At 50.1% G+C, this 26,615-nt stretch overlaps 5 protein-coding genes across 7 annotated transcripts in view; 3 read left to right on the forward strand and 2 right to left on the reverse strand.

The window, feature by feature from the left end:
- The first annotated feature begins 358 nt into the window (after positions 1–358).
- Positions 359–1,283, forward strand: LOC127004806 (pro-resilin-like). The gene is made up of 3 exons (XM_050872957.1): positions 359–441; positions 683–757; positions 865–1,283. Exons 1-3 carry the CDS (start codon positions 430–432, stop codon positions 1,159–1,161), a joined length of 384 nt encoding a protein of 127 aa, XP_050728914.1. The 5' UTR covers positions 359–429; the 3' UTR covers positions 1,162–1,283.
- Positions 1,284–3,977: 2,694 nt separating this feature from the next.
- Positions 3,978–5,184, reverse strand: LOC127004812 (pro-resilin-like). Its single transcript, XM_050872977.1, has 3 exons — positions 5,103–5,184; positions 4,504–4,578; positions 3,978–4,396 (listed from the first exon to the last, which is right to left on the reverse strand). Exons 1-3 carry the CDS (start codon positions 5,112–5,114, stop codon positions 4,100–4,102), a joined length of 384 nt encoding a protein of 127 aa, XP_050728934.1. The 5' UTR covers positions 5,115–5,184; the 3' UTR covers positions 3,978–4,099.
- A 1,722-nt stretch (positions 5,185–6,906) lies between these two features.
- On the forward strand, positions 6,907–7,721 carry LOC127004819 (pro-resilin-like). Its single transcript, XM_050872992.1, has 2 exons — positions 6,907–7,049; positions 7,256–7,721. The coding sequence occupies exons 1-2, from the start codon at positions 7,038–7,040 to the stop codon at positions 7,592–7,594; spliced, it is 351 nt and encodes a 116-aa protein (XP_050728949.1). The 5' UTR covers positions 6,907–7,037; the 3' UTR covers positions 7,595–7,721.
- A 2,752-nt stretch (positions 7,722–10,473) lies between these two features.
- LOC127004818 (pro-resilin-like) lies at positions 10,474–11,617 on the reverse strand. Its single transcript, XM_050872991.1, has 3 exons — positions 11,496–11,617; positions 11,021–11,095; positions 10,474–10,881 (listed from the first exon to the last, which is right to left on the reverse strand). The coding sequence occupies exons 1-3, from the start codon at positions 11,505–11,507 to the stop codon at positions 10,588–10,590; spliced, it is 381 nt and encodes a 126-aa protein (XP_050728948.1). The 5' UTR covers positions 11,508–11,617; the 3' UTR covers positions 10,474–10,587.
- An 11,829-nt stretch (positions 11,618–23,446) lies between these two features.
- Positions 23,447–26,615, forward strand: part of LOC127004816 (pro-resilin-like) — a 13,353-nt gene continuing 10,184 nt past the window's right edge. Inside the window, exons 1-3 of one of the 3 annotated variants that reach the window (XM_050872984.1) lie at positions 23,447–23,532; positions 24,511–24,585; positions 24,691–25,116. In XM_050872984.1, the coding sequence (XP_050728941.1) occupies positions 23,521–23,532; positions 24,511–24,585; positions 24,691–24,987 (384 nt within the window). In that variant the 5' untranslated portion in view covers positions 23,447–23,520 and the 3' untranslated portion in view covers positions 24,988–25,116. Of the gene's footprint in view, positions 23,533–24,510; positions 24,586–24,690; positions 25,117–26,615 lie in introns of those variants that run through there. The other 2 variants (XM_050872989.1, XM_050872987.1) reach the window with 2 other exon arrangements.

Raw genomic sequence — 26,615 nt, forward strand, 5'->3', positions numbered from 1 at the left:
TTAGTCTATTGGTGATGTTTCTGTATATACACGAAAATCCCAAAAACTTATAGGAGAGGGTTTTCAAATAGGCGCAGTGAGGAGCCGATGTGCTTATACGAGTGCGAGTTTTGGTCCGTCAAGGTCACTCTTCGCGCGTGTATTAATATTAAGAGAACAGACAGACACACGAACATTAGCACCCAGATCACGTGCCCCAGACAACAGGTGAGTAATGGCGGCGCTGCTAAACTAGGCCTACAGGTGACGCGATAATAGTGCCGGGCGGGGGATGCAGAAATGACTCCTTTGAATAGGGAGGGGTCAAGGTGGCCTCCGCGGGGGTGCTCCACTTCAACGGCCGGGAAAAAACTGGCCCGCCGCGGCGTATATATTGGCGGCGGGCGCGAGGAGAAGGCACAGTCAGTCACCAGCTGCCACTCCACAACCATGAACGCAAAGGTGAGGACCGCTCCGTGCTCAGGCTGGGGCCAGGGTACTTCGCTGCGCTGAGCCACTGTCTGTCTGTCAAGGAAGATGTGTTGCCTTGGTATCACTGTCGGCTTATTTGGGTGCTCAGGCTACTTACAGAGGCGGCCTGGGCTGAACCACTGTCTGTCTGTCAAGGAAGATGTGTTGCCTTGGTATCAATGTCGGCTTGTTTGGGTCCGTGTCTCATGTCGTTTGTTTCTTGTTTTTCCAGATCGTCATCCTCCTCGGCCTCGTCGCCATGGTCGCCGCCGACAGTGATGAGTTCAGGGGTTACGGCGTCCCCAGGGTGAGTGTTGCGTCCACTGTTGTTTTGGCAGCCACTCGATGCGATATTATGAGAGTGTTTAGTACAGCTGCTTGAACGTGACGCTAACCAGATCCTTCCTCCTTCAGCGTGGATCCTCCGAGTCCTTCGAGTCCTCCGAGGCCCAGTACAACTTCCAGTGGGCCGTGGACCACGACCCCTCCAGCAACGAGTTCGGCCACCAGGAGGCCCGCGACGGTGACGACACCAAGGGCTCCTACTACGTGCAGCTCCCCGACGGCCGCCTGCAGCAGGTCACCTACTTCGTTGACGGCGACAACGGCTACATCGCCGACGTCAAGTACACCGGCTCCGCTGAGTTCGACTCCGACGAGTCCAACGAGTCCTTCCGTTACTACGGCTCCAACTCCAACGAGTCCAAGTAGACGCCAGAGCCGCCGCGACGCCCCGGCCCGGACCAAACCTGACAGTCAGACCCGCACCGCGACCCATGGCGGTCCGCACCATCTTAATTTATTTCATTATTTATTAAAAAACTTTCTCCTGACTCTCTTGTTTCTGTTCCACCGCGACAATTTACCACCACCAGCGAGGAGAAGAAACGCCCAGCGGCTTCAATAGCAACACGTCACATAACAGAGTGTCCTGAGGATATCCATTTTGTGTTCCCAGAGCTACAGCCGGTAAAGAGAGCACTGACTCCTGTACCCTATGAGCCACACAGCAGCTGTAGACTGTGGAGAAACATCAACGACTCCTGCCTTCTATGAGTTACACACACACACACACACACACACACACACACACACGCTGGCCATCGTAACTACTGGTCCAGCTTTGCACACCTCATCCCACCGTAGCGCTGCCCCGGGATGATTGATTTGTTCCAGCGTTGACTCATCCAGACCCTTTTTTTGTGTGTACCTGAGGACGCAAAGGCCGGTGACGCAGCCCATTACGAACCCTGTGTCTCCTCGACGTCAACAACCAGGAACACACTGAAGGAAAATGGCAAAAAAGACACACACACACACACACAAAAAAAAAAAAAAAATCACAATACAAAACAAAACAACAATCAAAAAGCCTCATATAATCGCTACCTGTGCAGTGATATAGGAGTGAACAGCGGTCTTTTTTGTTTCATATAGTTTGCCGTTGAGCTGCTTCCCCTGCTGTAAGAAAAGAAAGAGGGAGGTTGATTTGAATGAGAACGGAGCAAAGGGAGAAGACGGAGGGATAAGAGAGAGAGAGAGAGAGAGAGAGAGAGAGAGAGAGAGAGAGAGAGAGAGAGAGAGAGAGAGAGAGAGAGAGAGAGAGAGAGAGAGAGAGAGAGAGAGAGAGAGAGAGAGAGAGAGAGAGAGAGAGAGAGAGAGAGAGAGAGAGAGAGAGAGAGAGAGAGAGAGAGAGAGAGAGAGAGAGAGAGAGAGAGAGAGAGAAAAAAAGAGAGAGAGAGAGAGACGAACATTTCCATCAGAGCCTCATTAGAAACAGCATGTGGCGTTGTTGGGTGATATTATAGCTTTCACGCCTGCATTGAGGGTGTTAGCTAATTCTCCCTGTTTCTCAAATGATGACCGAACGGAAATCCTTTAAGTCCCGGGTGGTGGGCTTGAGATTAGCTCATTTGTACACTCTTCTTTGTATCACTGGGATGTCGTGGGGTGAGTTCTGGTGTAGTGCTGGTATTACAAGACACATTGCCATATCACATCTGGTATTTCTAAAGGTCAAAGAGGCGATCAGTCGGGTTCCAATGTGTGTTTCTTTAGGTTCATGGTACAGCAGAAGGGTCAGACTACCACCAGGGTCTTAAAACTACCCTTGGAAATGCCCACAACTCCTACGAAAGCCTTGTCAAATATGTGTTTCTTCAGGTTCATGGTACAGAAGAAGGGTCAGACTACCACCAGGGTCATAAAACTACCCCTGGAAATGCCCACAACTCCTACGAAAGCCTTGTCAAATATGTGTTTCTTCAGGTTCATGGTACAGAAGAAGGGTCAGACTACCACCAGGGTCATACAACTACCCCTGGAAATGCCCACAACTCCTACGAAAGCCTTGTCAAATATGTGTTCTTAGGCGGCGAAATGTCTCAAAATACGACCCTTCATTACGCTCTCTCATCCCTTCGTCCGCTTCCTCTTCTCTTTTCTCGTGCAAGTCAGCCTCCCCCTTTTTTCCTTCACAGCAGAGGAAGCGGCTCAAGTTTTTTTCGGCGTGGTTGTATTTTGTTATTGTTTTTGCTATTTAACTGCTTCCTTTACTACAAAAGAAAACTGTGATCTATTAAGTTTTACAAGTCATTCATGTTAGATAGGCTGAGGTGCTTGTTTAGGGGTGAAAGTCCGTAGCCACCTTCAGTAACGCCTCGGTGACGGTGACGGGCAGTGTTGGCAGCGAGGGAGACACTGGGCAAACTATCGTACTCAGCGCATTGCATTTTTATAGTTCCTGACCGATAACTATACCAAAAAAGAACGAAACCCATCAATATTTAACAGTTTTAACGCTAACTTTAATTTCCTATCGTTATTTGTGTGGTTACGACAGTCTCGGAGCCTAAAAATGATATATGCATGTTCAGTGTACGACAATTTGGCAACGTTGCTGGGCACGTTGAGTAGCCGCGGCAGACCGGTAGCGAGGATTTGAAGCTTCTTGATTGTTGTTTTGTTTTATTTTGTGATATTCTTGTATTGTTTTTGTTTCGTTTTCTTTTCTTTTCATTTATTATCTCATCTCTTGTTTTTTTGTGTGTCTTCGCAATCCTCGTACAGTGTGTTCCTGGTTGTTGACGTCAAGGAGACACAAGTGGGCTCGTAATGGGCTGCGTCACCGGCCTTTGCGTCCTCAGGTACACACAAAAAAAGGGTCTGGATGAGTCAACGCTAGAACCAATCAATCATCCCGGGGCAGCGCTACGGTGGGATGAGGTGTGCAAAGCTGGACCAGTAGTTACGATGGCCAGCGTGTGTGTGTGTGTGTGTGTGTGTGTGTGTGTGTGTGTGTAACTCATAGAAGGCAGGAGTCGTTGATGTTTCTCCACAGTCTACAGCTGTTGTGTGGCCCATAGGGTACAGGAGTCAGTGCTCTCTTTACCGGCTGTAGCTCTGGGAACACAAAATGGATATCCTCAGGACACTCTGTTATGTGACGTGTTGCTATTGAAGCCGCTGGGCGTTTCTTCTCCTCGCTGGTGGTGGTAAATTGTCGCGGTGGAACAGAAACAAGAGAGTCAGGAGAAAGTTTTTTAATAAATAATGAAATAAATTAAGATGGTGCGGACCGCCATGGGTCGCGGTGCGGGTCTGACTGTCGGGTGTGGTCCGGGCCGGGGCGTCGCGGCGGCTCTGGCGTCTACTTGGACTCGTTGGAGTTGGAGCCGTAGTAACGGAAGGACTCGTTGGACTCGTCGGAGTCGAACTCAGCGGAGCCGGTGTACTTGACGTCGGCGATGTAGCCGTTGTCGCCGTCAACGAAGTAGGTGACCTGCTGCAGGCGGCCGTCGGGGAGCTGCACGTAGTAGGAGCCCTTGGTGTCGTCACCGTCGCGGGCCTCCTGGTGGCCGAACTCGTTGCTGGAGGGGTCGTGGTCCACGGCCCACTGGAAGTTGTACTGGGCCTCGGAGGACTCGAAGGACTCGGAGGATCCACGCTGAAGGAGGAAGGATCTGGTTAGCGTCACGTTCAAGCAGCTGTACTAAACACTCTCATAATATCGCATCGAGTGGCTGCCAAAACAACAGTGGACGCAACACTCACCCTGGGGACGCCGTAACCCCTGAACTCATCACTGTCGGCGGCGACCATGGCGACGAGGCCGAGGAGGATGACGATCTGGAAAAACAAGAAACAAACGACATGAGACACGGACCCAAACAAGCCGACATTGATAGCAAGGCAACACATCTTCCTTGACAGACAGACAGTGGTTCAGCCCAGGCCGCCTCTGTAAGTAGCCTGAGAACCCAAATAAGCCCACACTGATATCAAGGCAACACATCTTCCTTGACAGACAGACAGTGGTTCAGCCCAGGCCGCCTCTGTAAGTAGCCTGAGCACACAAATAAGCCGACATTGATATCAAGGCAACACATCTTCCTTGACAGACAGACAGTGGTTCAGCCCAGGCAGCCTCTGTAAGCAGCCTGAGCACACAAATAAGCCCACACTGATATCAAGGCAACACATCTTCCTTGACAGACGGACAGTGGTTCAGCCCAGGCCGCCTCTGTAAGCAGCCTGAGCACACAAATAAGCCCACACTGATATCAAGGCAACACATCTTCCTTGACAGACAGACAGTGGCTCAGTGCAGCGAAGTACCCTGGCCCCCAGCCTGAGCACGGAGCGGTCCTCACCTTGGCGTTCATGGTTGTGGAGTGGCAGCTGGTGACTGACTGTGCCTTCTCCTCGCGCCCGCCGCCAATATATACGCCGCGGCGGGCCAGTTTTTTCCCGGCCGTTGAAGTGGAGCACCCCCGCGGAGGCCACCTTGACCCCTCCCTATTCAAAGGAGTCATTTCTGCATCCCCCGCCCGGCACTATTATCGCGTCACCTGTAGGCCTAGTTTAGCAGCGCCGCCATTACTCACCTGTTGTCTGGGGCACGTGATCTGGGTGCTAATGTTCGTGTGTCTGTCTGTTCTCTTAATATTAATACACGCACGAAGACTGACCTTGACGGACTATAAATATCCATAAAAAAATAAATCACTAAAATATCCTCGGTCTATCCTCAGCTCAAAATCTCATCTGGAAACTTCACATCTCTCTCACTAAATCAGCTTCCTCGAGGTTGGGCGTTCTGTATCGTCTCCGCCAGTTCATCTCCCCCGCACAGATGCTTTCCATATATAGGGGCCTTGCCCGCCCTCGTATGGAGTGAGGAGGAAAATAAAGAACGTGACAACAGCAGAGGAGAGGAGATGAAAAGAGAAGAGACAAGAGGAGAAAGGAAAATAGAAAACACAGGGAAGAGCGAGATAGATAGAATAACGTAAGGCAGTGTAGCAGGCCGGGACAGAGCCGTGGGGGGTGGGGGGGGGGACATACACGAGCAAGGATTCAAAGTTACTGCAGCCTCGGTATCACACAGAGGCCAGCCGCTGTGCACCTCGCCCAACGTTACCTGATTGTCGTACTTGGCGTATTGTTTTTGCCGATTTCTGACCAAAAACTATCGCACCCTCAAAGATAACGATATGCATTTATAATTATTGTTAAATCGGTAATTATTGATGCTCTTTTTTGCAATATTTATGGGCCAGAAACCGGAAAATAGGTACAATGTTGTGCGTACGATAATCTGGTAACGTTGACCTCGCCTCGTCTTAATTAATCGTCTGACAGTCCATCTCTGCGTCCGACTCACGTTTCTATCACGTAATCATAGCCACGAGCCTCTAGTCTTAATCTTAAAAACGTATCAGGGTGAGCTAAGTTAAGTTCTTAATGTTCGTTTCTGTTGCGTCACGAAAACGTATTACCAACTGAAGCGGAATGGACGAGCGACTTCCCCAGCAACACTTCGGATTGTAAAACCTGTCCTGGGTGAAAACACTTTGTATTCATTGAGCTACAGCCTGCACTCCATGACCCACACACCCACGCCGCTGCCCGGAGTGTTGGGTGTCCAGCACGTGCCCGGCGTCCCCTCGCCCGGCACCCTCACGTCTCACCGTCAGGCGGCCGCTCAGGGAGTCAGGACAACATCATCAAGGGGTTAAACGGTACCTAGACAAACGAAAATCTGAATTGTTAGCCCTTACATCCTAAGACTTGATGAGATGCCCGCCAACTGGTGTGTGTAGGGGTGGGGGGAGGTAATTCACCACAACCTAAGCCGGTGAGGGCCTTCGGAGCTCGCTGGCCGATGCTCTGGGTACTGTTGAGCCTTCACCCTCACACCTTGCTCAAGAGGGCACGGAGACCACTCCTTGTCGGCGGAAAAATCTTTCAGCCTGAGCGGGGCTTGAACTTCAGTATGCCTGATAGGGCAAACTGACAAAGCTTAGTCCACTGAGCTACCGGAGCAACGCGTGTGTGAGCGCGGCTGTGTGCGTGAACCTTTCCCTCACAAAAACCGCGCACACCTTCGCCGCCAATAGGTTGCTATGCAACAACTGACCTTGGCAGGACATTACAAAAGAGGTTGCGTTGCGCCGAGGGAGTGGTTGGTTGGCTCAGCGGAACACACGAAACAACACCGTAAAAACAGTGGCCGCCGCCGCTATATATTGGCGGCGGGCGGCGGAAGGGTTACAGTCAGCTTCAGCACCGACCACACAACCACCATGAACGCCAAGGTACCTCAGCCTGGCCCTGGCGCTTCCTAAATACTGTGTCTGGCTGGGTAGCGGCGGGCTGAGGACGGCAGGGCGGGGGCCGCGCCTCAGCCTCCAGCCGCCCAGGCTCACACAGTCTTCATTGCGTTGCCGTGAATACCGTGTTGGCGGCACACACCAACCATTGTAACAGAGTCTTTGTTCCATGTCTTCATTCCTTCTTCCAGCTCCTCGTCTTCCTGGGCCTCGTCGCCCTGGCCGTGGCCGACAGCCGCGAGTCCTACGAGTCCTTCGAGTCCTCCGAGGCCAAATACAACTTCCAGTGGGCCGTGGACCATGACCCCTCCAGCAACGAATTCGGCCACAAGGAGGCCCGCGACGGCGACCACACCCAGGGCTCCTACTACGTGCAGCTCCCCGACGGCCGCGTGCAGCAGGTCTCCTACGTCGTCGACGGTGACGACGGCTACATCGCCGACGTCAAGTACACCGGATCCGCCGAGTCCTTTGAGTCCGACGAGTCCAACGAGTCCTTCCGCTACTACGGCTCCAACGAGTCCAAGTAAACCAAGACAACCCGACCTCAGCGCCCCGGCCCTGCCCGGCTCAACGACCCTCAAGATGTAATCACGCCTTCATCACCCCATGCTATTTATTTCCATCAACAATTCATTAATAAACTGCACTGCAATACCCAATTGTGTCGCTCACACCCTGCCATCGCTCAAATGATGTACTGTGGCCGACATCCAGGGCTGTTTGTTTACCAGGCTGACCTTGACGAAGCGGGACTCGACGCAGCGTTTCGCAAGCACCCAGTTGTGAAGGCGAGAGACGGCTTGTACATACACTCAGAGGCGGAGAACGTGTCGGGCTGCTTCTGGTGATGAAAACACGGGATTGCGACAACACATTAAAGACTACTGGGTGCATTAGTACGTCAAGGGATGTCGGTAGCAGCTTAACACTAACACAGGTCACATCCTACATCCTACACGCTCAGAATATATCACTGTCTCTCCCTCTTTGGCCTGTAAAATCTGTTCCTCTATCCCTCTCATCCACTCCTCTATCGTTTCCCTCTCTAAACTGTCCCTTTCTCATCCGTATCTCTCCCTTTTTCATTCATTTCTCTGTTCTTCCTTCTCTATCTCTTCCCTTCCTCTCTTTTTTTCCATTCCCTTTCTTATCCTTTCCTCCATTCCTCTCGTTCGTTCCTAAATCGGTTTGCTTCTCTATACCAGTTTACATTTTCAGCCATGTCGTGATCGCTTTATTAATAGTGAGGAAATTAATCATCTCCGCTAAAGTATATGGCTGTTAAATAATAGATATGAAGAACGACAGTCAGACAGGTACAAGACAGGTTTATGATGGGTCCTTCTGTCTGTCTGTCTGTCTCTCTGTCTGTCTGTCTGTTTGTCTGTCTGTCTGTCTGTCTGTCTGTCTGTCTGTTTGTCTGTCTGTCTGTCTGTCTGTCTGTCTGTATGTATGTATATATGTATGTATGTATGTATGTATGTCTCTCTCTCTCTCTCTCTTCATTATCTCAGAAGTGCTGATTGTGAAAACGTCTTTAATAGGTAACTTTGATTTCACACTGGTAAGGGCGTTTTCTCTCTCTCTCTCTCTCTCTCTCTCTCTCTCTCTAAAAAAAAAAAAAAAATATATTCTGCGTGTGGCAACTGCAGCGTGTAAAATTGAGATGCCATATATTATTTTTTTATTATGATTTATTGCCGGGTTGCGTCTCTCTCTACATCTATCTATCTATCTATCTATCTATCTATCTATCTATCTATCTATGTAGCTTATCTCTGTTTTCTCTTATCTTATTCTTATTTTCTTTTCTTATTGTTTCCTTCACTTACTTTCTCCTATTTTCTTATTCTTATTCTCTTTCTTTTATCTTATTTTGGTTGTTTTATTTGTTTTATTTTTGTTTCCTTTCGCTTCTCTGTTTCTCTGGGTTTGTGTTTTTCCTTCTCTTTCTCCTTCTCTCTCTCTCTCTGTCTCTTTCATAACACTGCAACATATTTTAGGACACACACTCTCTCTCTCTCTCTCTCTCTCTCTCTCTCTCTCTCTCTCTCTCTCTCTCTCTCTCTCTCTCTCTCTCTCTCTCTCTCTCTCTCTCTCTCTCTCTCTCTCTCTCTCTCTAAAACACTGCAAGACTCCTAAAAGCCTTCCTAGGAGACTATATATGAGGCAACACTCTAGATATATACATGTTTGTCTTTGCTCTATATGGAAGAACTTAATTTTAGGAAGCTCCTCAGGTATTATGTTGGTATTATAAGACACGTTCGCTTCTCACATCAGCTATTTCTAAAGGTCAAAGAGGAGGTCAGTCGTGTTCTAATGAGTGTTTCTTCAGGATCACGGCACAGAAGAAGGATCAAACTACCACCAGGGTCTTAAAACTACTCCTGGAAATGCACACAACTCCCACGAAAGCCTTGTCAAAGAGGTGTTCTTGGGCGGCGAAATGTCTTGGAATACGACCGAAAAATCCCCTCAGATAGTTCTAGAGAGGTACAAGCTGGCAATCTAAACTCAGTGGGCAACGGCTAGGTCACATGTATACCCATCGCTGACCCGGACTCGTATGGACTGCAGAACTCGTATACCACGCAAGAGCACCGTTGCCAGATTGTCGTACTCAGGGCATAGTATTTACCTGTTTCTGACGCCTAACTATTGCCAAGAAACATCAGGATCTAACTCTTTTAACGATAACAATAAATTAGTTTCCTTATTGGAGCCCAGAAGACAGTTTGGGGGTAGGAAGTCGGGAAATATAATCGGCTGAGTACGACAATCTAGCAACGTTGCGCAAGAGTCGTACACCACGGCAGCCACTATAAATACAGTTCGTCTGCTCCACTATAGGGCTGGGGCCGTCCAAGATTCCCCCTCATGAAACACCAGAAAAAAGTATATTCGAACAGAAACAAGGTATGCGGTGGGAGACCTTAATAAATAACGAAATAAATAATGACATAGATAAGGACATGGCCGTTTAGGGACATAGTGACGGCTGGACTGTTTTGGGTAAGGGCGTCCTCATGGGGGAAGGGTAAGGGTTAGGATAAGGTAAGGGAGGCACGTCGTTTACTTGGACTCAGTGACGGCTGGACTGTTTTGTGTAAGGTTGTCATGTGCGGGAAGGAAGGGTAGGGGTAGCGTCTGCTGGCTGGGGTGTCTTGCAGGGAAGTACGCAGGAAGGACGGGTAAGGATTTAATGAGCGATTTAACGTCGGGAGGAGAGGCAGATGGTGAATATAGGAACCACACAAGGACGGACTTAACCAGCGGCCCATTTGGCACTTCGCTGGCTGGTGTAGGTTTAGCAAGTACGATTGAATGCCTTAAGTGGAGGTTATATAGATTTAGTGTCGGGAAGAGAGTCAGTTGGTGAATAGAGGAACCACACAAGAACAGATTAACCTTTCATGCTTTATTGAGTCGATGAAATAAATAAAATGATAAATAAACACTGCCACGGGAGAGGTCGGGACAGAATCGGTGGTCTTGGGACATCGGGAGGGTCGGGAATCTACTTGGACTCGTTGGAGCCGTAGTAGCGGAAGGACTCGTTGGACTCGTCGGACTCGAAGGACTCAGCGGACCCGGTGTACTTGACGTCGGCGATGTAGCCAGAGTCGCCGTTGACGTAGTAGGCGACCTGCTGCACGCGGCCGTCGGGGAGCTGCACGTAGTAGGACCCCTTGGTGTCGTCTCCATCGCGGGTCTCCTGGTGGCCGAACTCGTTGCTGGAGGGGTCGTGGTCCACGGCCCACTGGAAGTTGTACTTGGCCTCGGAGGACTCGTAGGACTCGGAGGATCCACGCTGCAGGAGGAAGGACTCTAGATTACCACAGGGACATCCTAGCCACTCTACATCACTATCGGCCACTGGAAGTCTTTGGCCGTGTTGTCAGTCATCACTTTTGAGTCTCGAGGAACAGAACAAGTGCCAGCTGACTCACCCTGGGCGCGCCGTAGCCCCTAAACTCGTCACTGTCGGCGGCGGCCATGGCGACCAGGCCCAGGAAGATGACGATCTGAGGAAGGAAGGATACGAGGGAATAGATTAGATTAGGGCGATCTGAGGGTAATGGAAAGGGTCAGTGAATTCCCGTTGCGGACACAGCCTTGGTAATGTAATTGCTATGGATATGCGACAAGACTATAGCATTAAGATATCATTAAGCTAAATCACTGTCATTGTATTTTGTTATCCATGTTATATATTACAATCCTCATGCACTAAACTGGTCCAGAAATCCCATCCCGTCCCTCAATCTCCCTCTAAGGTATCATTAGCTTCTAACTGCTTTTATACATCCATTTCATCATCTGTAAGTATGGAAGAGAGGGGGATGGAGGCGGTCGGGGCATCTGGTGGTCAGTTCAATGTACGAAGACCCAAGTTATCAATGCAAGAAGAGGTGCAACAGTTACCTTGGCGTTCATGGTGTGTGTTGAGTCGATGCAGAAGCTGACTGTGCAGCTGATCCTCTCTGCATCCAATATATATATCCACGGCGGGCAGCTCTGAAGCCCTCCAACCAACACCCAGACTCCCAACCCTCCCTCGCCTGCAATCACTGACTACGAAACAAGTGAAGAAACTTAGACGATACAAAAAACAGATAGCCAGGTCCGTTTTAATATGCAGTGCAACGAACGTACTGCTGGTGGATTCTTGGGTTGGTAAGTGAAGGGATGTGAATGAATGCAAGTCTATGGCTCACGGGGCTTGTCCAGTGGGTTAGGTAAGGTGTTGTGGGATGTGATAGAGGGGATTCGAAGCCTGGTACATGTGTTGGGCGTGGTGGTGGTGGTGGCTGCGACGTGACCACCACCACCACCACCTCCTCCACCACCTCCTCCTCCACCACCACAACCTTCACCACCACCTCCACCACCTCCTCCACCACCAACTCCATTACCACCACCACAACCTCCACCACCACCTCCACCACCTCCAGTAGGGTCTTACAACAGGTCTTTCGCAAGCTTATGGTCTGAAGTCTTACTTGTTTTACCCTTCTAGTAAGACCATTAAGGGAGTTACACATGAGGCTTGGTCTATTTATCTATCTATCTATATATCTATTTTTTTTTCAGTGAAGTAAGTAGCAATTTCTCTCTCGATCTATCTGTCTATCTGTCTGTCTGTCTATCTATCAATTTGCTAATCTTTGGTCTATGTTTATTTATGGTCTTTCTCTCTATCAGTCAATGTCAGTCAGTCAGTCAGTCAGTCAGTCAGTCAATCAGTCAATCTCTCTCTCTCTCTCTCTATCTATCTATGGTACATCTATCTATCTATCTATCTATTCTTATCACCAACCACACGCCAGCTCCATCCCTCCCCCCACCCCCACCCCCCCCTTCCCCCCCCCCCCCCCCACACACACACACACACACGAACACACATCTCAGCGGCAACAAGTCCACCACCTCACGACAAGACTCAGAAATCGTGACGGAATTATCAGATACCATCAACAGGTTTGGGACGAGGGGGAAAGTATGGGTGAAAAGAAATGCAGAACTCAATTTCTCATGTGGATTGGGGCAGGTTAGGTCACGGGTAGAAGTATTGGTAGTAGTAGTAGATGGAGTGCCGGAATAGTCCAGTGCCAAGCTAAGTGCCAATTCAACACACCTGTACGTAGTTATGCCAGGTGGGTTAATGAGACCAAGTGACAAACACCTATGATAGTTGCGTGGATTAGACGGATTAGTGGATTTTTTTTTTTTTTTTTTTTTACAGCAAAGGAAACAGTTCAAGGGCTTAACCTGGTAGCAGCGGGGATCATGTTTCTTAATGGTCCCTCCAAGCGAGAAAAATGAAAAAAAAAAAAATCACCCCTCACATAAACCATTTCATAATATATATCAAAGCATTTGTGATCAGATTATGTATCATCTATTTTCGGGGGTTTATATCATGGCACAAATTTGGCTCGTCGCTGCTACACGGTAAAGCCACAAATTTGGCCCGTCGCTGCTACACGGTAAAGTCACAAATTTGGCCCGTCGCTGCTACACGGTGAAGCCACAAATTTGGCTCGTCGCTGCTACACGGTAAAGTCACAAATTTGGCTCGTCGCTGCTACACGGTGAAGCCACAAATTTGGCCCGTTGCTGCTACTGGGTTAAAAAAAAGAAAACAATAATGAAAAAAAGCCCGCTACTCACTGCTCCTAAAAAGATCAGAGAGAAGTGGCCGAAAGAGAAGTGTGTGTAATCTATGGCACGTAGGATAAGGAGACCAAACAGGAAGGTGAGATATTAGCTTGAAAGACCCTAAATCTATTACTAACTTAACCCAAACAGCTGTAGTTCACGGGGACGACGGATGGTGGATAGACAGTGTGTGTTAACCGACCTCTTGAAGCCATATCACGACGAGGGTAGGAAGAGGGTAGCGTGACTCAGCGTGACAGAAGGATGCAGGCGTGACTTGGGTACTTGAATTGGTCCTTAAGGGGCTATTACACTGGGCAAATTTTTCGTGGATCTTCAGTCAAACCACGATTTCCGCTGGCGTGGTTCTCATTTGTTTCTTGTTATTGCTGCTGATGATGGTGAGTAATACCGTCGTCCTTCGGTGAAATCTACCGTAGCTTTGGAAGATCGTGGACACGTCAGAAAACCACGGAAATATGAGAACCACGCCAGCAGAAGTCGTGGTTTGACTGAAGATCCACGGAAAATTTGCCCAGTGTAATAGCCCTTTTAGAAGCCCCTTCCTACCCTGTTCTGTCTGTGTTTGTCTATCTGTGTCTGTCTATAGTCTATACCGTCGAAGGCAAAGGCTCCCCACCACACAGCACTGTAGGTTAACGCTCCCTCACTCCCCGCTCCCCTCCCTGTCTGTCTGGCGCCCCGGGCAGATGCTCCACCAGCCCACAGCACAGTAGGTCAACGCTCCACCCCGCCCACCTCGCCTCCCCGCCCGCCCCCTGCCTCGTCTCTCCGCTCTCGCCCGCTAACAAAGCCAAGGTCACGGGTGAGGTTGCTGCGTCAGTCAAAAACTCGTCTTCGGCTAAAACAACGAAGGCGTTAGCAACAACCGCGGACGCTAACCTTGGGAACGCCGCGCCGAAGGTTAGACTCGTTGCAGAAGAGTGACGGTGATGAAGAAGTTGATAGTGGAGTGAAAATAGAGAGGATACGTGAAAATTAAAAGGCTGAGACACTATAAAAAGATGTCATGACTTTGAGGATGCAGTGAGGAAGGTTAAATTTGTTACAGAGGGCCGGAGAAGTGTTATAGTGACGTAGAAGTTAGTATTACAGTAGAAATAGTGAAGATATGTAAATAATAAGAAGATAAGGTGAGGTAAAGAGCTGTGATGACCAGAACTTGACTTAGCAATCCTGAGAACGTAGTTGCGAAGGTTAGTCTTGTTGTTGAGGGAAAGAGAAGAGTTAAAACGACATAGCAGTTAGTATTGGGGTGGAAATAGTGAAGATACGTGAATATTAAGAACCTAATATGGGATAAAGAGCTGTGATGACTAGAACTTGACTTAGCAATTTTGAGAACGTAGTTGCGAAGGTTAGTCTTGTTGTTGAGGGAAAGAGAAGAGTTAAAACGACATAGCAGTTAGTATTGGAGCGGAAATAGTGAAGATACGTAAATAATAAGATAAGGTGGGGTATAGAGCTGTTATGACTAGAACTTGACTTAGCAATCCTGAGAACGTTGTTGCGGAGGTTAGTCTTGTTGTTGAGGGCAAGAGAAGAGTTAAAACGACATAGCAGTTAGTATTGGAGTGGAAATAGTGAAGATACGTGAATATTAAGAACCTAATATGGGATAAAGAGCTGTGATGACTAGAACTTGACTTAGCAATTCTGAGAACGTAGTTGCGAAGGTTAGTCTTGTTTTTGAGAGCGAAAGAAGAGTTAAAATGACATAACAGTTTGTACTGGGGTGGAAATAGTGAAGATACGTAAATAATAATAAGATAAGGTGGGGTATAGAGCTGTGATGACCAGAACTTGACTTAGCAATCCTGAGAACGTAGTTGCGAAGGTTAGTCTTGTTGTTGAGGGAAAGAGAAGAGTTAAAACGACATAGCAGTTAGTATTGGAGTGGAAATAGTGAAGACACGTGAACCATTCTCTTTACCTCACACTCACGGCGAAAGAAAGAAGGAAAGAAAGAAAGAAAGAAAGAAAAAAGTCAATCCTGGGCACCACCACCATCACCACCACCACCATCACCACCACCACCATCACCACCACCACCATCACCACCACCACCATCACCACCACCACCATCACCACCACCACCATCACCACCACCACCATCACCACCACCACCATCACCACCACCATCACCACCACCACCGCCATCAGCGCCGCCTAACTCCACCCAAATCAGACCACTTGCAACACCCGCTAGAAACTGTACCCTGGAGGCCGAGGCTGAGGTCAACGGTAGCGCTATGAATCAAGGCGTACGCGAGGTGTCAGAAGGCTGGTGGTCACGAGGCAAGGTCGACGTTTGAACTGCTTGGGCTTATCTCGATGAAGAGGGAACACGGGTGCCTCGCCTGCCCGCTCGACCTAAAACTCCCTCTCAGCCCTCTCCCACGCCCTAAAACTCCCTCTCAGCCCTCTCCCACGCCCTAAAACTCCCTCTCAGCCCTCTCCCACGCCCTAAAACTCCCTCTCAGTCCTCTCCCACGCCCTAAAACTCCCTCAGCCCTCGCCCACGCCCTAAAACTCCCTCTCAGCCCTCTCCCACGCCCTAAAACTCCTTCTCAGCCCTCTCCCACGCCCTAAAACTCCCTCTCAGCCCTCTCCCACGCCCTAAAACTCCCTCTCAGCCCTCTCCCACGCCCTAAAACTCCCTCTCAGCCCTCTCCCACGCCCTAAAACTCCCTCTCAGCCCTCTCCCACGCCCTTAAACTCCCTCTCAGTCCTCTCCCACGCCCTAAAACTCCCTCTCAGCCCTCTCCCACGCCCTTAAACTCCCTCTCAGTCCTCTCCCACGCCCTAAAACTCCCTCTCAGCCCTCACCCACGCCCTAAAACCCCCTCACAGCCCTCTCCCACCCCCTAAAACTCCCTCTCAGTCCTCTCCCACGCCCTAAAACTCCCTCTCAGCCCTCTCCCACGCCCTTAAACTCCCTCTCAGTCCTCTCCCACGCCCTAAAACTCCCTCTCAGTCCTCTCCCACGCCCTAAAACTCCCTCTCAGCCCTCTCCCACGCCCTAAAACTCCCTCTCAGTCCTCTCCCACGCCCTAAAACTCCCTCTCAGCCCTCCCCCGCCCTAAAACTCCCTCTCAGCCCTCTCCCACCCCCTAAAACTCCCTCTCAGTCCTCTCCCACGCCCTAAAACCCCTCTCAGTCCTCTCCCACGCCCTAAACTCCCTCTCAGCCCTCCCACGCCCTAAACTCCCTCTCAGCCCTCCCACGCCCTAAACTCCCTCTCAGTCCTCTCCCACGCCCTTAAACTCCCTCTCGGCCCTCCCCAGCCCTAAAACTCCCTCTCAGCCCTCTCCCACGCCCTAAAGCTCCCTCTCAGCCCTCCCCAGCCCTAAACTCCCTCTCAGCCCTCCCACGCCCTTAAACTCATCTCAGCCCTCTCCCACGCCCTAAAACTCCCTCTCAGCCCTCCCACGCCCTTAAACTCATCTCAGCCCTCTCCCACGCCCTAAACTCCCTCTCAGCCCTCTCCCACGCCCTAAACTCCCTCTCAGCCCTCTCCCACGCCCTCAAACTCCCTCTCAGCCCTCTCCCACGCCCTTAAACTCCCTCCCAGCCCTCTCCCACGCCCTTAAACTCCCTCTCAGCCCTCTCCAACGCCCTTAAACTCCCTCTCAGCCCTCTCCCATGCCCTAAAACTCCCTCTCAGCCCTCCCCAGCCCTAAAACTCCCTCTCAGTCCTCTCCCACGCCCTAAAACTCCCTCTCATTCCTCTCCCACGCCCTAAACCTCCCTCTCAGTCCTCTCCCACGCCCTAAAACTCCCTCTCAGTCCTCTCCCACGCCCTAAAACTCCCTCTCAGCCCTCCCCAGCCCTAAAACTCCCTTTCAGCCCTCTCCCACGCCCTAACACTCCCTCACAGCCCTCCCACGCCATAAAACTCCCTCTCAGCCCTCCCCCGCCCTAAAACTCCCTCTCAGCCCTCTCCCACGCCCTTAAACTCCTCTCAGTCCTCTCCCACGCCCTAAAACTCCTCTCAGCCCTCCCCGGCCCTCAAACTCCCTCTCAGCCCTCTCCCACCCCCTAAAACTCCCTCTCAGGCCTCTCCCACGCCCAAAAACTCCTCTCAGCCCTCTCCCACGCCCTTAAACTCCCTCTCAGTCCTCTCCCACGCCCTAAACTCCCTCTCAGCCTCTCCCGCCCTAAACTCCCTCTCAGCCCTCCCCGCCCTAAAACTCCCTCTCAGCCCTCCCCAGCCCTAAAACTCCCTCTCAGCCCTCTCCCACGCCCTTAAACTCCCTCTCAGCCCTCTCCCACGCCCTTAAACTCCCTCTCAGCCCTCTCCCACGCCCTTAAACTCCCTCTCAGCCCTCTCCCACGCCCTAAAACTCCCTCTCAGCCCTCCCTTCTCCGCCTCCACCAGCACCCCTTCCCCCTACCCCCGTCCACCCTCATCCCCTTTTAGTTTTCCCTTCTTCATTTTTCCTTCCCTTCCCTTCCCTCTCCCCTTCATTCTTTCCCCTTCCTTGTTTCCCTTCCCTTCCCTCTCCCCTTCATTCTTTCCCCTTCCCTTGTTTCCCTTCCCTTCCCTCTCCCCTTCATTCTTTCCCCTTCCTTGTTTCCCTTCCCTTCCCTCTTCCCCTTCATTCTTTCCCCTTCCTTGTTTCCCTTCCCTTCCCTCTCCCCTTCATTCTTTCCCCTTCCTTGTTTCCTTCCCTTCCCTCTCCCCTTCATTCTTTCCCTTCCTTGTTTCCCCTTCCCTCTCCCTTCATTCTTTCCCTTCCTTGTTTCCCTTCCCTTCCCTCTTCCCCTTCATTCTTTCCCCTTCCTTGTTTCCCTTCCCTTCCCTCTCCCCTTCATTCTTTCCCCTTCCTTGTTTCCCTTCCCTCTCCCCTTCATTCTTTCCCCTTCCTTGTTTCCCTTCCCACTCACCATCAATCTTTACCCATCCTTGTTTCCCTTCCTTCCCTCTTCCCCTTCATTCTTTCCCCTTCCCTTGTTTCCCTTCCCTTCCCTCTTCCCCTTCATTCTTTCCCCTTCCTTGTTTCCCTACCATTCCCACTCCCCATCAATCTTTACCCTTCCATGTTTCCTTCCCTTCCCTCCCCTTCATTCTTTCCCTTCCTTGTTTCCTTCCCTTCCCTCTCCCTTCATTCTTTCCCCTTCCTTGTTTCCTTCCCTTCCCTCTCCTTCATTCTTTACACTTCCGTTGTTTCCCTTCCCTTCCCTCTCCCCTTCATTCTTTCCCCTTCCTTGTTTCCCTTCCCTTCCCTCTCCCCTTCATTCTTTCCCCTTCCTTGTTTCCCTTCCCTTCCCTCTCCCCTTCATTCTTTCCCCTTCCTTGTTTCCCTTCCCTCTTCCCCTTCATTCTTTCCCCTTCCTTGTTTCCCCCTGAATACCCCACAGTGACATCTCAATACCCTAAATTACCTGAATACCCTAAACTGATCCTTGAATCCCCTAAACGACACCTCAATACCCAAAACTGACAACTGATACCCCTAAACCGACATGTGGATCCCCTAAAATGACATCTCAACACCCTTAAGGACGCCCAGATACCCTACACTAACACGCGAACACTCTAGGAAAACAACACACCCCTGCAATCGAGTCTCCCGGCGGGTGGAGTAAACAGGCGCATTCCTCGGCCGAAGAAGTGTATCGTTGCCCTCGCCTGCCGCCGTATTAGGAAAGTCGAGCACCTGCAGGGCCAGGGCCGCGGAGGGACACGCCCTGCTCCTGCTTGGGGGGATGTGGGTCAGGCGCGCCGAGACTTTTTTCGCGGAGTAAGTGAAAGGCGAGCGAGGCGGCGTGGAAACTGTTGAAAGAGTAAGTGTTGGGTATGCAGAGAGACTTGTTAGTAGTGTTAGTAACGGTGGTAGTTGAGTTAGTTAATGAAGTGACTGTTTTTTTACTTCGGATCATATGGGAAGGCTGTATCGTGTGTAAGAAAGGAAAGATTAAGTGTTTGGTATGCAGATAGACTTAATAATGTTGGTAGGTAATTGGATCATGGGAGGAAGCGATTATATACCCATTGAGGAGCATATGATCTTCTTTTCGCGGGGTGAGTGAAAGGCGAGCGAGGCGTGGGGTGGAAATTGTTGAAAGAGTAAGTGTTAGGTATGCATAGAGAGTTGTTAGTAGTGTTGTTAGTAGTGTTGTTAGTAGTGTTGGTAGTTGAATTAGTTAATGAAGGGCCAGTCTTACAGTCCAGCACGTTTGTAAGCTCCCCAACCAAACACAAAAACGACGAAAATTCCTTGTATAGTGTTTTTTTTCTTCACATTTGTTACCTTTTTTTTATGCCCTTGAACTGACTCCTCAGCTGTAAAAAAAAAATAAAAAATAAATAAATAAATAAAAAACTAGACAAGGAATTTTCGTCGTGTTTTGTGCTTGGTTGGGGAGCTTATAAACGTGCTGGACTGGACTATAAGACTGGCCCGAAGTGACTGTTTTTTACTTCAGATCATATGGAAAGGGTGTATCGTGTGTGAGAAAGGAAAGAGTTATATAGTGTTTGGTATGCAGATAGACTTAATAACATTGGTAGGTAATTAGATCATAGAAGGAAGCGATTATATACCCATTGAGGAGCATATGATCTTCTTTTCGTGGGGTGAGTGAAAGGCGAGTGAGGCGTGGGATGGATATTGTTGAAAGAGTAAGTGTTTGGTATGCAGAGAGAGTTGTTAGTAGTGTTAGTAACGTTGGTAGTTGAATTAGTTAATGAAGTGGCTGTTTTTTTACTTCAGATCGTATGGAGAATGAAATATCGTGTCTAAAAAGGGCAAATAAGTGTTTGGTGTGCAGGGGGAGTTGTTAGTAGCGCTGGTAGGTAGTTAAATCATAGAAGGAAGTGATTATATACCCATTGAGGCATATGAACTTTTCGCGGGGTGAGTGAAAGGCGAGCGAGGCGGCGTGGAAACTGTTGAAAGAGTAAGTGTTGGTTGCGGAGAGAGATGTTAGCAGCGTTGGTGTAGCTAATAACATCATGGGAAGAAGTCATTATCTACCCAGTGAGGAACATATGAACTTCAGACTATATGATTAATCTACTATTGTGTCTAAGCTGGAAAGAGTAAGTGTTGGGTAGGCAGAGGAAATGGCGTTGGTAGTTAAAGAAAGGAATGGAGTGAGAGCTTTTGTTTCCTCTCTCCTCTTTGCCCCTGTGAAGTGCCTCCTTGCCCCTGTGAAGTACCTCCTTGCCCCTGTGAAGTACCTCCTTGCCCCTGTGAAGTACCTCCTTGCCCCTGTGAAGTGCCTCCTCTCCTGTGAAGTACCTCCTTGCCCCTGTGAAGTACCTCCTTGCCCCTGTGAAGTGCCTCCTCTCCTGTGAAGTACCTCCTTGCCCCTGTGAAGTACCTCCTTGCCCCTGTGAAGTACCTCCTTGCCCCTGTGAAGTACCTCCTTGCCCCTGTGAAGTGCCTCCTTGCCCCTGTGAAGTGCCTCCTTGCCCCTGTGAAGTACCTCCTTGCCCCTGTGAAGTGCCTCCTTGCCCCTGTGAAGTACCTCCTTGCCCCTGTGAAGTGCCTCCTTGCCCCTGTGAATTTCCACCTTGCCCCGGTGACGTGCCTCCGTGCCCCTGTGAACTCCCTCCTTGCCCCTGTGAAGTGCCTCCTTGCCCCTGTGAAGTGCCTCCTTGCCCCTGTGAAGTGCCTCCTTGCCCCTGTGAAGTGCCTCCTTGCCCCTGTGAAGTGCCTCCTTGCCCCTGTGAATTGCCTCCTTGCCCCTGTGAAGTGCCTCCTTGCCCCTGTGAAGTGCCTCCTTGCCCCTGTGAAGTGCCTCCTGCCCCTGTGAAGTTCCTCCTTGCCCCTGTGAAGTGCCTCCTTGCCCCTGTGAAGTGCCTCCGTGCCCCTGTGAAGTGCCTCCTTGCCCCTGTGAAGCACCTCCTGCCCCTGTGAAGTGCCTCCTTGCCCCTGTGAAGTGCCTTCTTGCCCCTGTGAAGTGCCTTCTTGCCCCTGTGAAGTGCCTCCTTGCCCCTGTGAAGTGCCTTCTTGCCCCTGTGAAGTGCCTTCTTGCCCCTGTGAAGTGCCTCCTTGCCCCTGTGAAGTGCCTCCTTGCCCCTGTGAAGTGCCTCTGCCCCTGTGAAGTGCCTCCTTGCCCCTGTGAAGTGCCTCCTTGCCCCTGTGAAGTGCCTCCTTGCCCCTGTGAAGTGCCACCTTGCCCCTGTGAAGGGCCTCCTCTCCTGTGAAGTGCCTTCTTGCCCCTGTGAAGTGCCTTCTTGCCCCTGTGAAGTGCCTCCTTGCCCCTGTGAAGTGCCTCCTTGCCCCTGTGAAGTACCTCCTTGCCCCTGTGAAGTGCCTCCTTGCCCCTGTGAAGTGCCTCCTTGCCCCTGTGAAGTGCCTCCTTGCCCCTGTGAAGTGCCTCCTTGCCCCTGTGAAGTGCCTCCTCTCCTGTGAAGTGCCTCCTTGCCCCTGTGAAGTGCCTCCTCTCCTGTGAAGTGCCTCCTTGCCCCTGTGAAGTGCCTCCTTGCCCCTGTGAAGTGCCTCCTTGCCCCTGTGAAGTGCCTCCTTGCCCCTGTGAAGTGCCTCCTTGCCCCTGTGAAGTGCCTCCTTGCCCCTGTGAAGTGCCTTCTTGCCCCTGTGAAGTGCCTTCTTGCCCCTGTGAAGTGCCTTCTTGCCCCTGTGAAGTGCCTTCTTGCCCCTGTGAAGTGCCTACTTGCCCCTGTGAAGTGCCTTCTTGCCCCTGTGAAGTGCCTCAGTGCGCCTGTGAACTGCCTCCTTGCCCCTGTGAAGTGCCTCCTTGCCCCTGTGAAGTGCCTCCTTGCCCCTGTGAAGTGCCTCCTTGCCCCTGTGAAGTGCCTTCTTGCCCCTGTGAAGTGCCTCCTTGCCCCTGTGAAGTGCCTCCTTGCCCCTGTGAAGTGCCTCCTCTCCTGTGAAAAAACGTACCCACCGCGCCGAGTGTTAAATTCAGATCCTAAAAAAAAAAAAAAAAAAAAAAAAAAATCTGCTGCAAAGTATCTATGGGTAAAAGACGACAGTGTTTGGTACATAACTCAGGGACCAAATCAAGTAAGAAGAAAATTTTACTAACTGAGGAATATGTTAACTTTAGAACCTTATGTTTATCTACTATACAAAACGTCTGTAACTGAATGTCGTAAGGGTCTGCTGCATAAGACAGTAGTATAGCCAGTGACCAAATGGAGAGAGGACACATTTCATACTAACAGAGGAAAATGTCAACTTTAGAACCTTATGTTTATCTACTATACAAAACGTCTATAACTGAATGTCGTAAGGGTCTGCTGCATAAGACAGTAGTATAGCAAGTGACCAAATGGAGAGAGGAGGCATTTTATACTAGCAGAGGAATATGTCAACTTTAGAACCTTATGTTTATCTACTATACAAAACGTCTATAATTGAATGGCGAAAGGGTCTGGTACATAAGTCAACAGGTAGGTAATTAGATCATGGAAGCAAGTGATTACATACCCACTGAGGAGCATGTGAACTTTTTTTTCGAGGGGTGAGTGAAAGGCGAGAGAGGAAAACATTTTACACTAACTGAGGAAACTGTCAACTTTAGCTCCTTAAAGGTATTAGTATGGAGGTTTAACATGGAGGTATCAGGTATTAATATGGAGGTTTAATATGTTCACTGCCACAACGAAAAAAAAAAGGTGTGTCGTCCTCGTAAAAGCAACTGAGCTAACTGTCAATTTTAGCTCCTTAAGTTCATCCACCACAACGAGAAAAAAAAAGGTGTGTTGTCCTCGTAAAAGCAACTGAGGAAACTGTCAACTTTAGCTCCTTATGTTCACTGCCACAACAACAACAACAAAAAAAGCTGTGTCGTCCTCGTAAAAGCAACTGAAGAAACTGTTAACTTTAGCTCCTTATGTTCACTGCCACAACAACAACAAAAGAAAAAGCTGTGTCGTCCTCGTAAAAGCAACTGAAGAAACTGTCAACTTTAGCTCCTTAAGTTCATCCGCCACAACGAAAAAAAAAAAAAAAAAGCTGTGTCGTCCTCGTAAAAGCAAGTCACGTCCTCATCTTCCAGCAGAGACACAGGAGGAAGACACACTGACAGCGAGCTACAGAAGTCATCCCCGTGATAGCCGCGCGAGAATGCCCCCAACATGAATGACCCCAACGACAAGCCTTTACAGCAATGATCAATAAAAACTGGTAATCACACCCCGACCAGCAGCCTCCGTCGGTGAGTGATTGGCCAACGCGTGGAGTGAGCGGGGAGACTGACCTCGGAGTCGCCGGCGCTGCCCCTATATATTGGCGGCGACGGAGGGCAGCGGTACAGTCAGCTCACTACCGACTCTCAAACCATCAACATGAACGCCAAGGTGAACAAAGACAGTGGCCGAGCTAGGCTTCTTAGGATAATATCACAGCTCAGAATATCAATAGCAACAAAGAATAGCCATGGAAATATTAGTTTGGACATGAAGTTCCTGGTCGGTATTTTCTTAGACGCTGCCAACTCTCATATCAGTTGTTTCTAAGTGGTTCTAAGTGGCTGAGCTAGGCTTCTTAGGATAATATCAGAGCTTAGAATATCAATAGCAACAAAGGATAGCCATGGAAATATTAGTTTGGACATGAAGTTCCTGGTCGGTATTTTCATTAGACGCTCCCAACTCTCATATCAGTTGTTTCTAAAAGCTCCAAAAAGAGGCAATATGGTTTCTCAGGAGTGTTATTTTAGAGTCTATGGCACAGGCCGAGGTTTCTTTGGATAATATATTAGTTTGAAGGACATGAAGTTCCTGGTCGGTATTAGACGCTGCCAACTCTCACATCAGTTATTTCTAAAAGCCAAAAAAAAGACGCAATATAGTTTCTCAGGAGTGTTATTTTAGAGTCCATGGCACAGAAGCCTTGTCAAACTCACACCAGGGTAAAAAAAAACTACCCATGGAAAGCCCCACAACTCCTAGGAAAGCCATGTCAAATGTGTGCGTGTGTCAGCTTCACCATGTTATCGTACTCAAAACATCGCATTTATCACTTCCAGGCCCCAAAACTCTCCTACCCACACAGATGACGAGATTCCAGTTAAAGTTATTGATAAAAGCGTTACTTATTGGTGTTTGTTTGCGATCGCTGTGACTCAGAAACCGGAAAATACAATGTGCTGCGTGGCTGAGTACGATAATTTGGTAACGCTGGTGTGTGTGTGTGTGTGTGTGTGTGTGTGTGTGTGTGTGCTTGGGCGCCGAGATGTTCAGTAGTAAGTGTGGCCCGTTGTCTCAGCCTCGTGGACTGGTGCGCGGCAAGGTGATGTGATGCCTTGACTTGATTTGTCTTCTTTTCCCGTCCAGATCGTCATCCTCCTCGGCCTCGTCGCCATGGTCGCCGCCGACAGTGATGAGTTCAGGGGTTACGGCGTCCCCAGGGTGAGTGTTGCGTCCTCTGTTGTTTTTTGAAGCCGCTCGATGCGATATTGGTGATGTCAGGATATTGTCTTGAGCGTGGCACTAACCAGATCCTTCCTCCTTCAGCGTGGATCCTCCGAGTCCTTCGAGTCCTCCGAGGCCCAGTACAACTTCAAGTGGGAAGTTGACCACTCCCCCTCAGACAACCACTACGGCCAGGAAGAGGCCCGCGACCGCGACCACACCCAGGGCTCCTACTACGTGCAGCTCCCCGACGGCCGCGTGCAGAAGGTCTCCTACGTCGTCGACGGTGACGACGGCTACATCGCTGACGTCCAGTACGAGGGATCCGCGTCATTCGAGTCCGCCGAGTCCAACGAGTCCTTCCGCTACTACGGCTCCAACTCCAACGAGTCCAAGTAGACACAACGACTCCTTACGACGACCCGAGCGAGCAACTCTCACACGCGGCGCCGGACAACCCGCCGCGACTTATTTAATAATTTATTATAAATATTAAATACATTATTTTGCAATACACAAGGAGTTCAATGATCCCTTTATTTCCTCCTGCACGCCTCTTAATACGAGTGTGTGGCAAGGGGCCTTCAAGTGACCTTTCGGGTGCCGACCGCGGCGGGAGGCGGCACGGGGCGGCACGGGGCGGTCAAGGGGGAGGACTTGGCGCCGCGATCACTGTCCGTCACTGCCCGGCCACTGTCTCCTAGGTCTTGGTCACCACTCTATCCAAGGTGCGGGAGGACCAAGAGAGACAGACACAACTACGACGGTATATAATTTTCATCCATGGCAACTATATAAGAATCACTAAAGAACAAATGTACGAGAATCAATTTAACACATGCACTAACGGGAATAGACACACGTAGCACACTGTCTGCCACCCGTAAAGAACTGTGCGTTAAGAAATCAAAAGCAAACCGAGAAACAGTAACTGAGGAACGAAAGAGACAAGGTAACAGCCGCCAGACGAAGCTCAAACACTGTGCTCATCTTCGTTTCCTTGTGTGAGGGCAGAGAGAGGGATGAAGAAGGAAGGGTGGGAAGGGCAAGGTGACAGGAGCCAGGTGGAGTTGAAGGAAGGTCGGGGTAAGGGCGAAGCGAAGGGTGGGAAGGGCAAGGTGACAGGAGCCAGGTGGGGTTGAAGGAAGGTCGGGGTAAGGAAAGCGAAGGGTGGGAAGGGCAAGGTGACAGTAGCCAAGTGGAGTTGAAGGAAGGTCGGGGTAAGGGCGAAGCGAAGGGAGGGAAGGGCAAGGTGACAAAAGCCAGGTGGAGGTCATGCAGTGCGTTCATCTTCCTTTTACTGGATAAGGGTAGATCGAAGGGATATGGAAGGGCAAGGTGACAGAAGCTATGTTGAGTCCAAGCAGTACGTTCGTCTCCCTTTGTTTGGGTGAGTGCAAAGCGAGGGATGCGTGTGAAGAGGGGAGGGAAATGAAGGTGACACCCCCCCCGCTGGAGTTCAAACATTGCATCCATTTTCGTTTGGGTGTGTTTGACCCGGTAGCAGCGAGGGGCCAAATTTGTGGCTTTACCGTGTAGCAGCGACGGGCCAAAATTTGTGGCTTTACCGTGTAGCAGCGACGGGCCAAATTTGTGGCTTTACCGTGTAGCAGCGACGGGCCAAAATTTGTGGCTTTACCGTGTAGCAGCGACGTGCCAAATTTGTGGCTTTACCGTGTAGCAGCGACGTGCCAAATTTGTGGCTTTACCATGTAGCAGCGACGGGCCAAATTTGTGGCTTTACCGTGTAGCAGCGACGGGCCAAATTTGTGGCTTTACCATGTAGCAGCGACGGGCCAAATTTGTGCCATGATTTAAACCCCCAAAATAGATGATACATAATCTGATCACAACTGCTTTGATATATATTATGAAATGGTTTGTGTGAGGGGTGATTTTTTCTCATTTTTCTTGCTTGGAGGACCATTAAGAAACATGATCCCCGCTGCTACCGGGTTGAAGGGAGAGTGAGAAGGCCAGCAGGGTGACAGAAGCTCCGTGGGGTTCAAACAGCACGATCATCTCCC

The sequence above is a fragment of the Eriocheir sinensis genome, chromosome 29 (genome assembly GCF_024679095.1).
Source record: "Eriocheir sinensis breed Jianghai 21 chromosome 29, ASM2467909v1, whole genome shotgun sequence".
NCBI classification, from domain to species: domain Eukaryota; kingdom Metazoa; phylum Arthropoda; class Malacostraca; order Decapoda; family Varunidae; genus Eriocheir; species Eriocheir sinensis.

Coding starts and splice junctions, on each gene's coding strand:
- LOC127004806 (XM_050872957.1), top strand. Junction 758..864: donor GGGGTTACGGCGTCCCCAGG/GTGAGTGTTGCG, acceptor TTCCTCCTTCAG/CGTGGATCCTCCGAGTCCTT.
- LOC127004812 (XM_050872977.1), bottom strand. Junction 4,397..4,503: donor GGGGTTACGGCGTCCCCAGG/GTGAGTGTTGCG, acceptor TTCCTCCTTCAG/CGTGGATCCTCCGAGTCCTT.
- LOC127004818 (XM_050872991.1), bottom strand. Junction 10,882..11,020: donor GGGGCTACGGCGCGCCCAGG/GTGAGTCAGCTG, acceptor TTCCTCCTGCAG/CGTGGATCCTCCGAGTCCTA.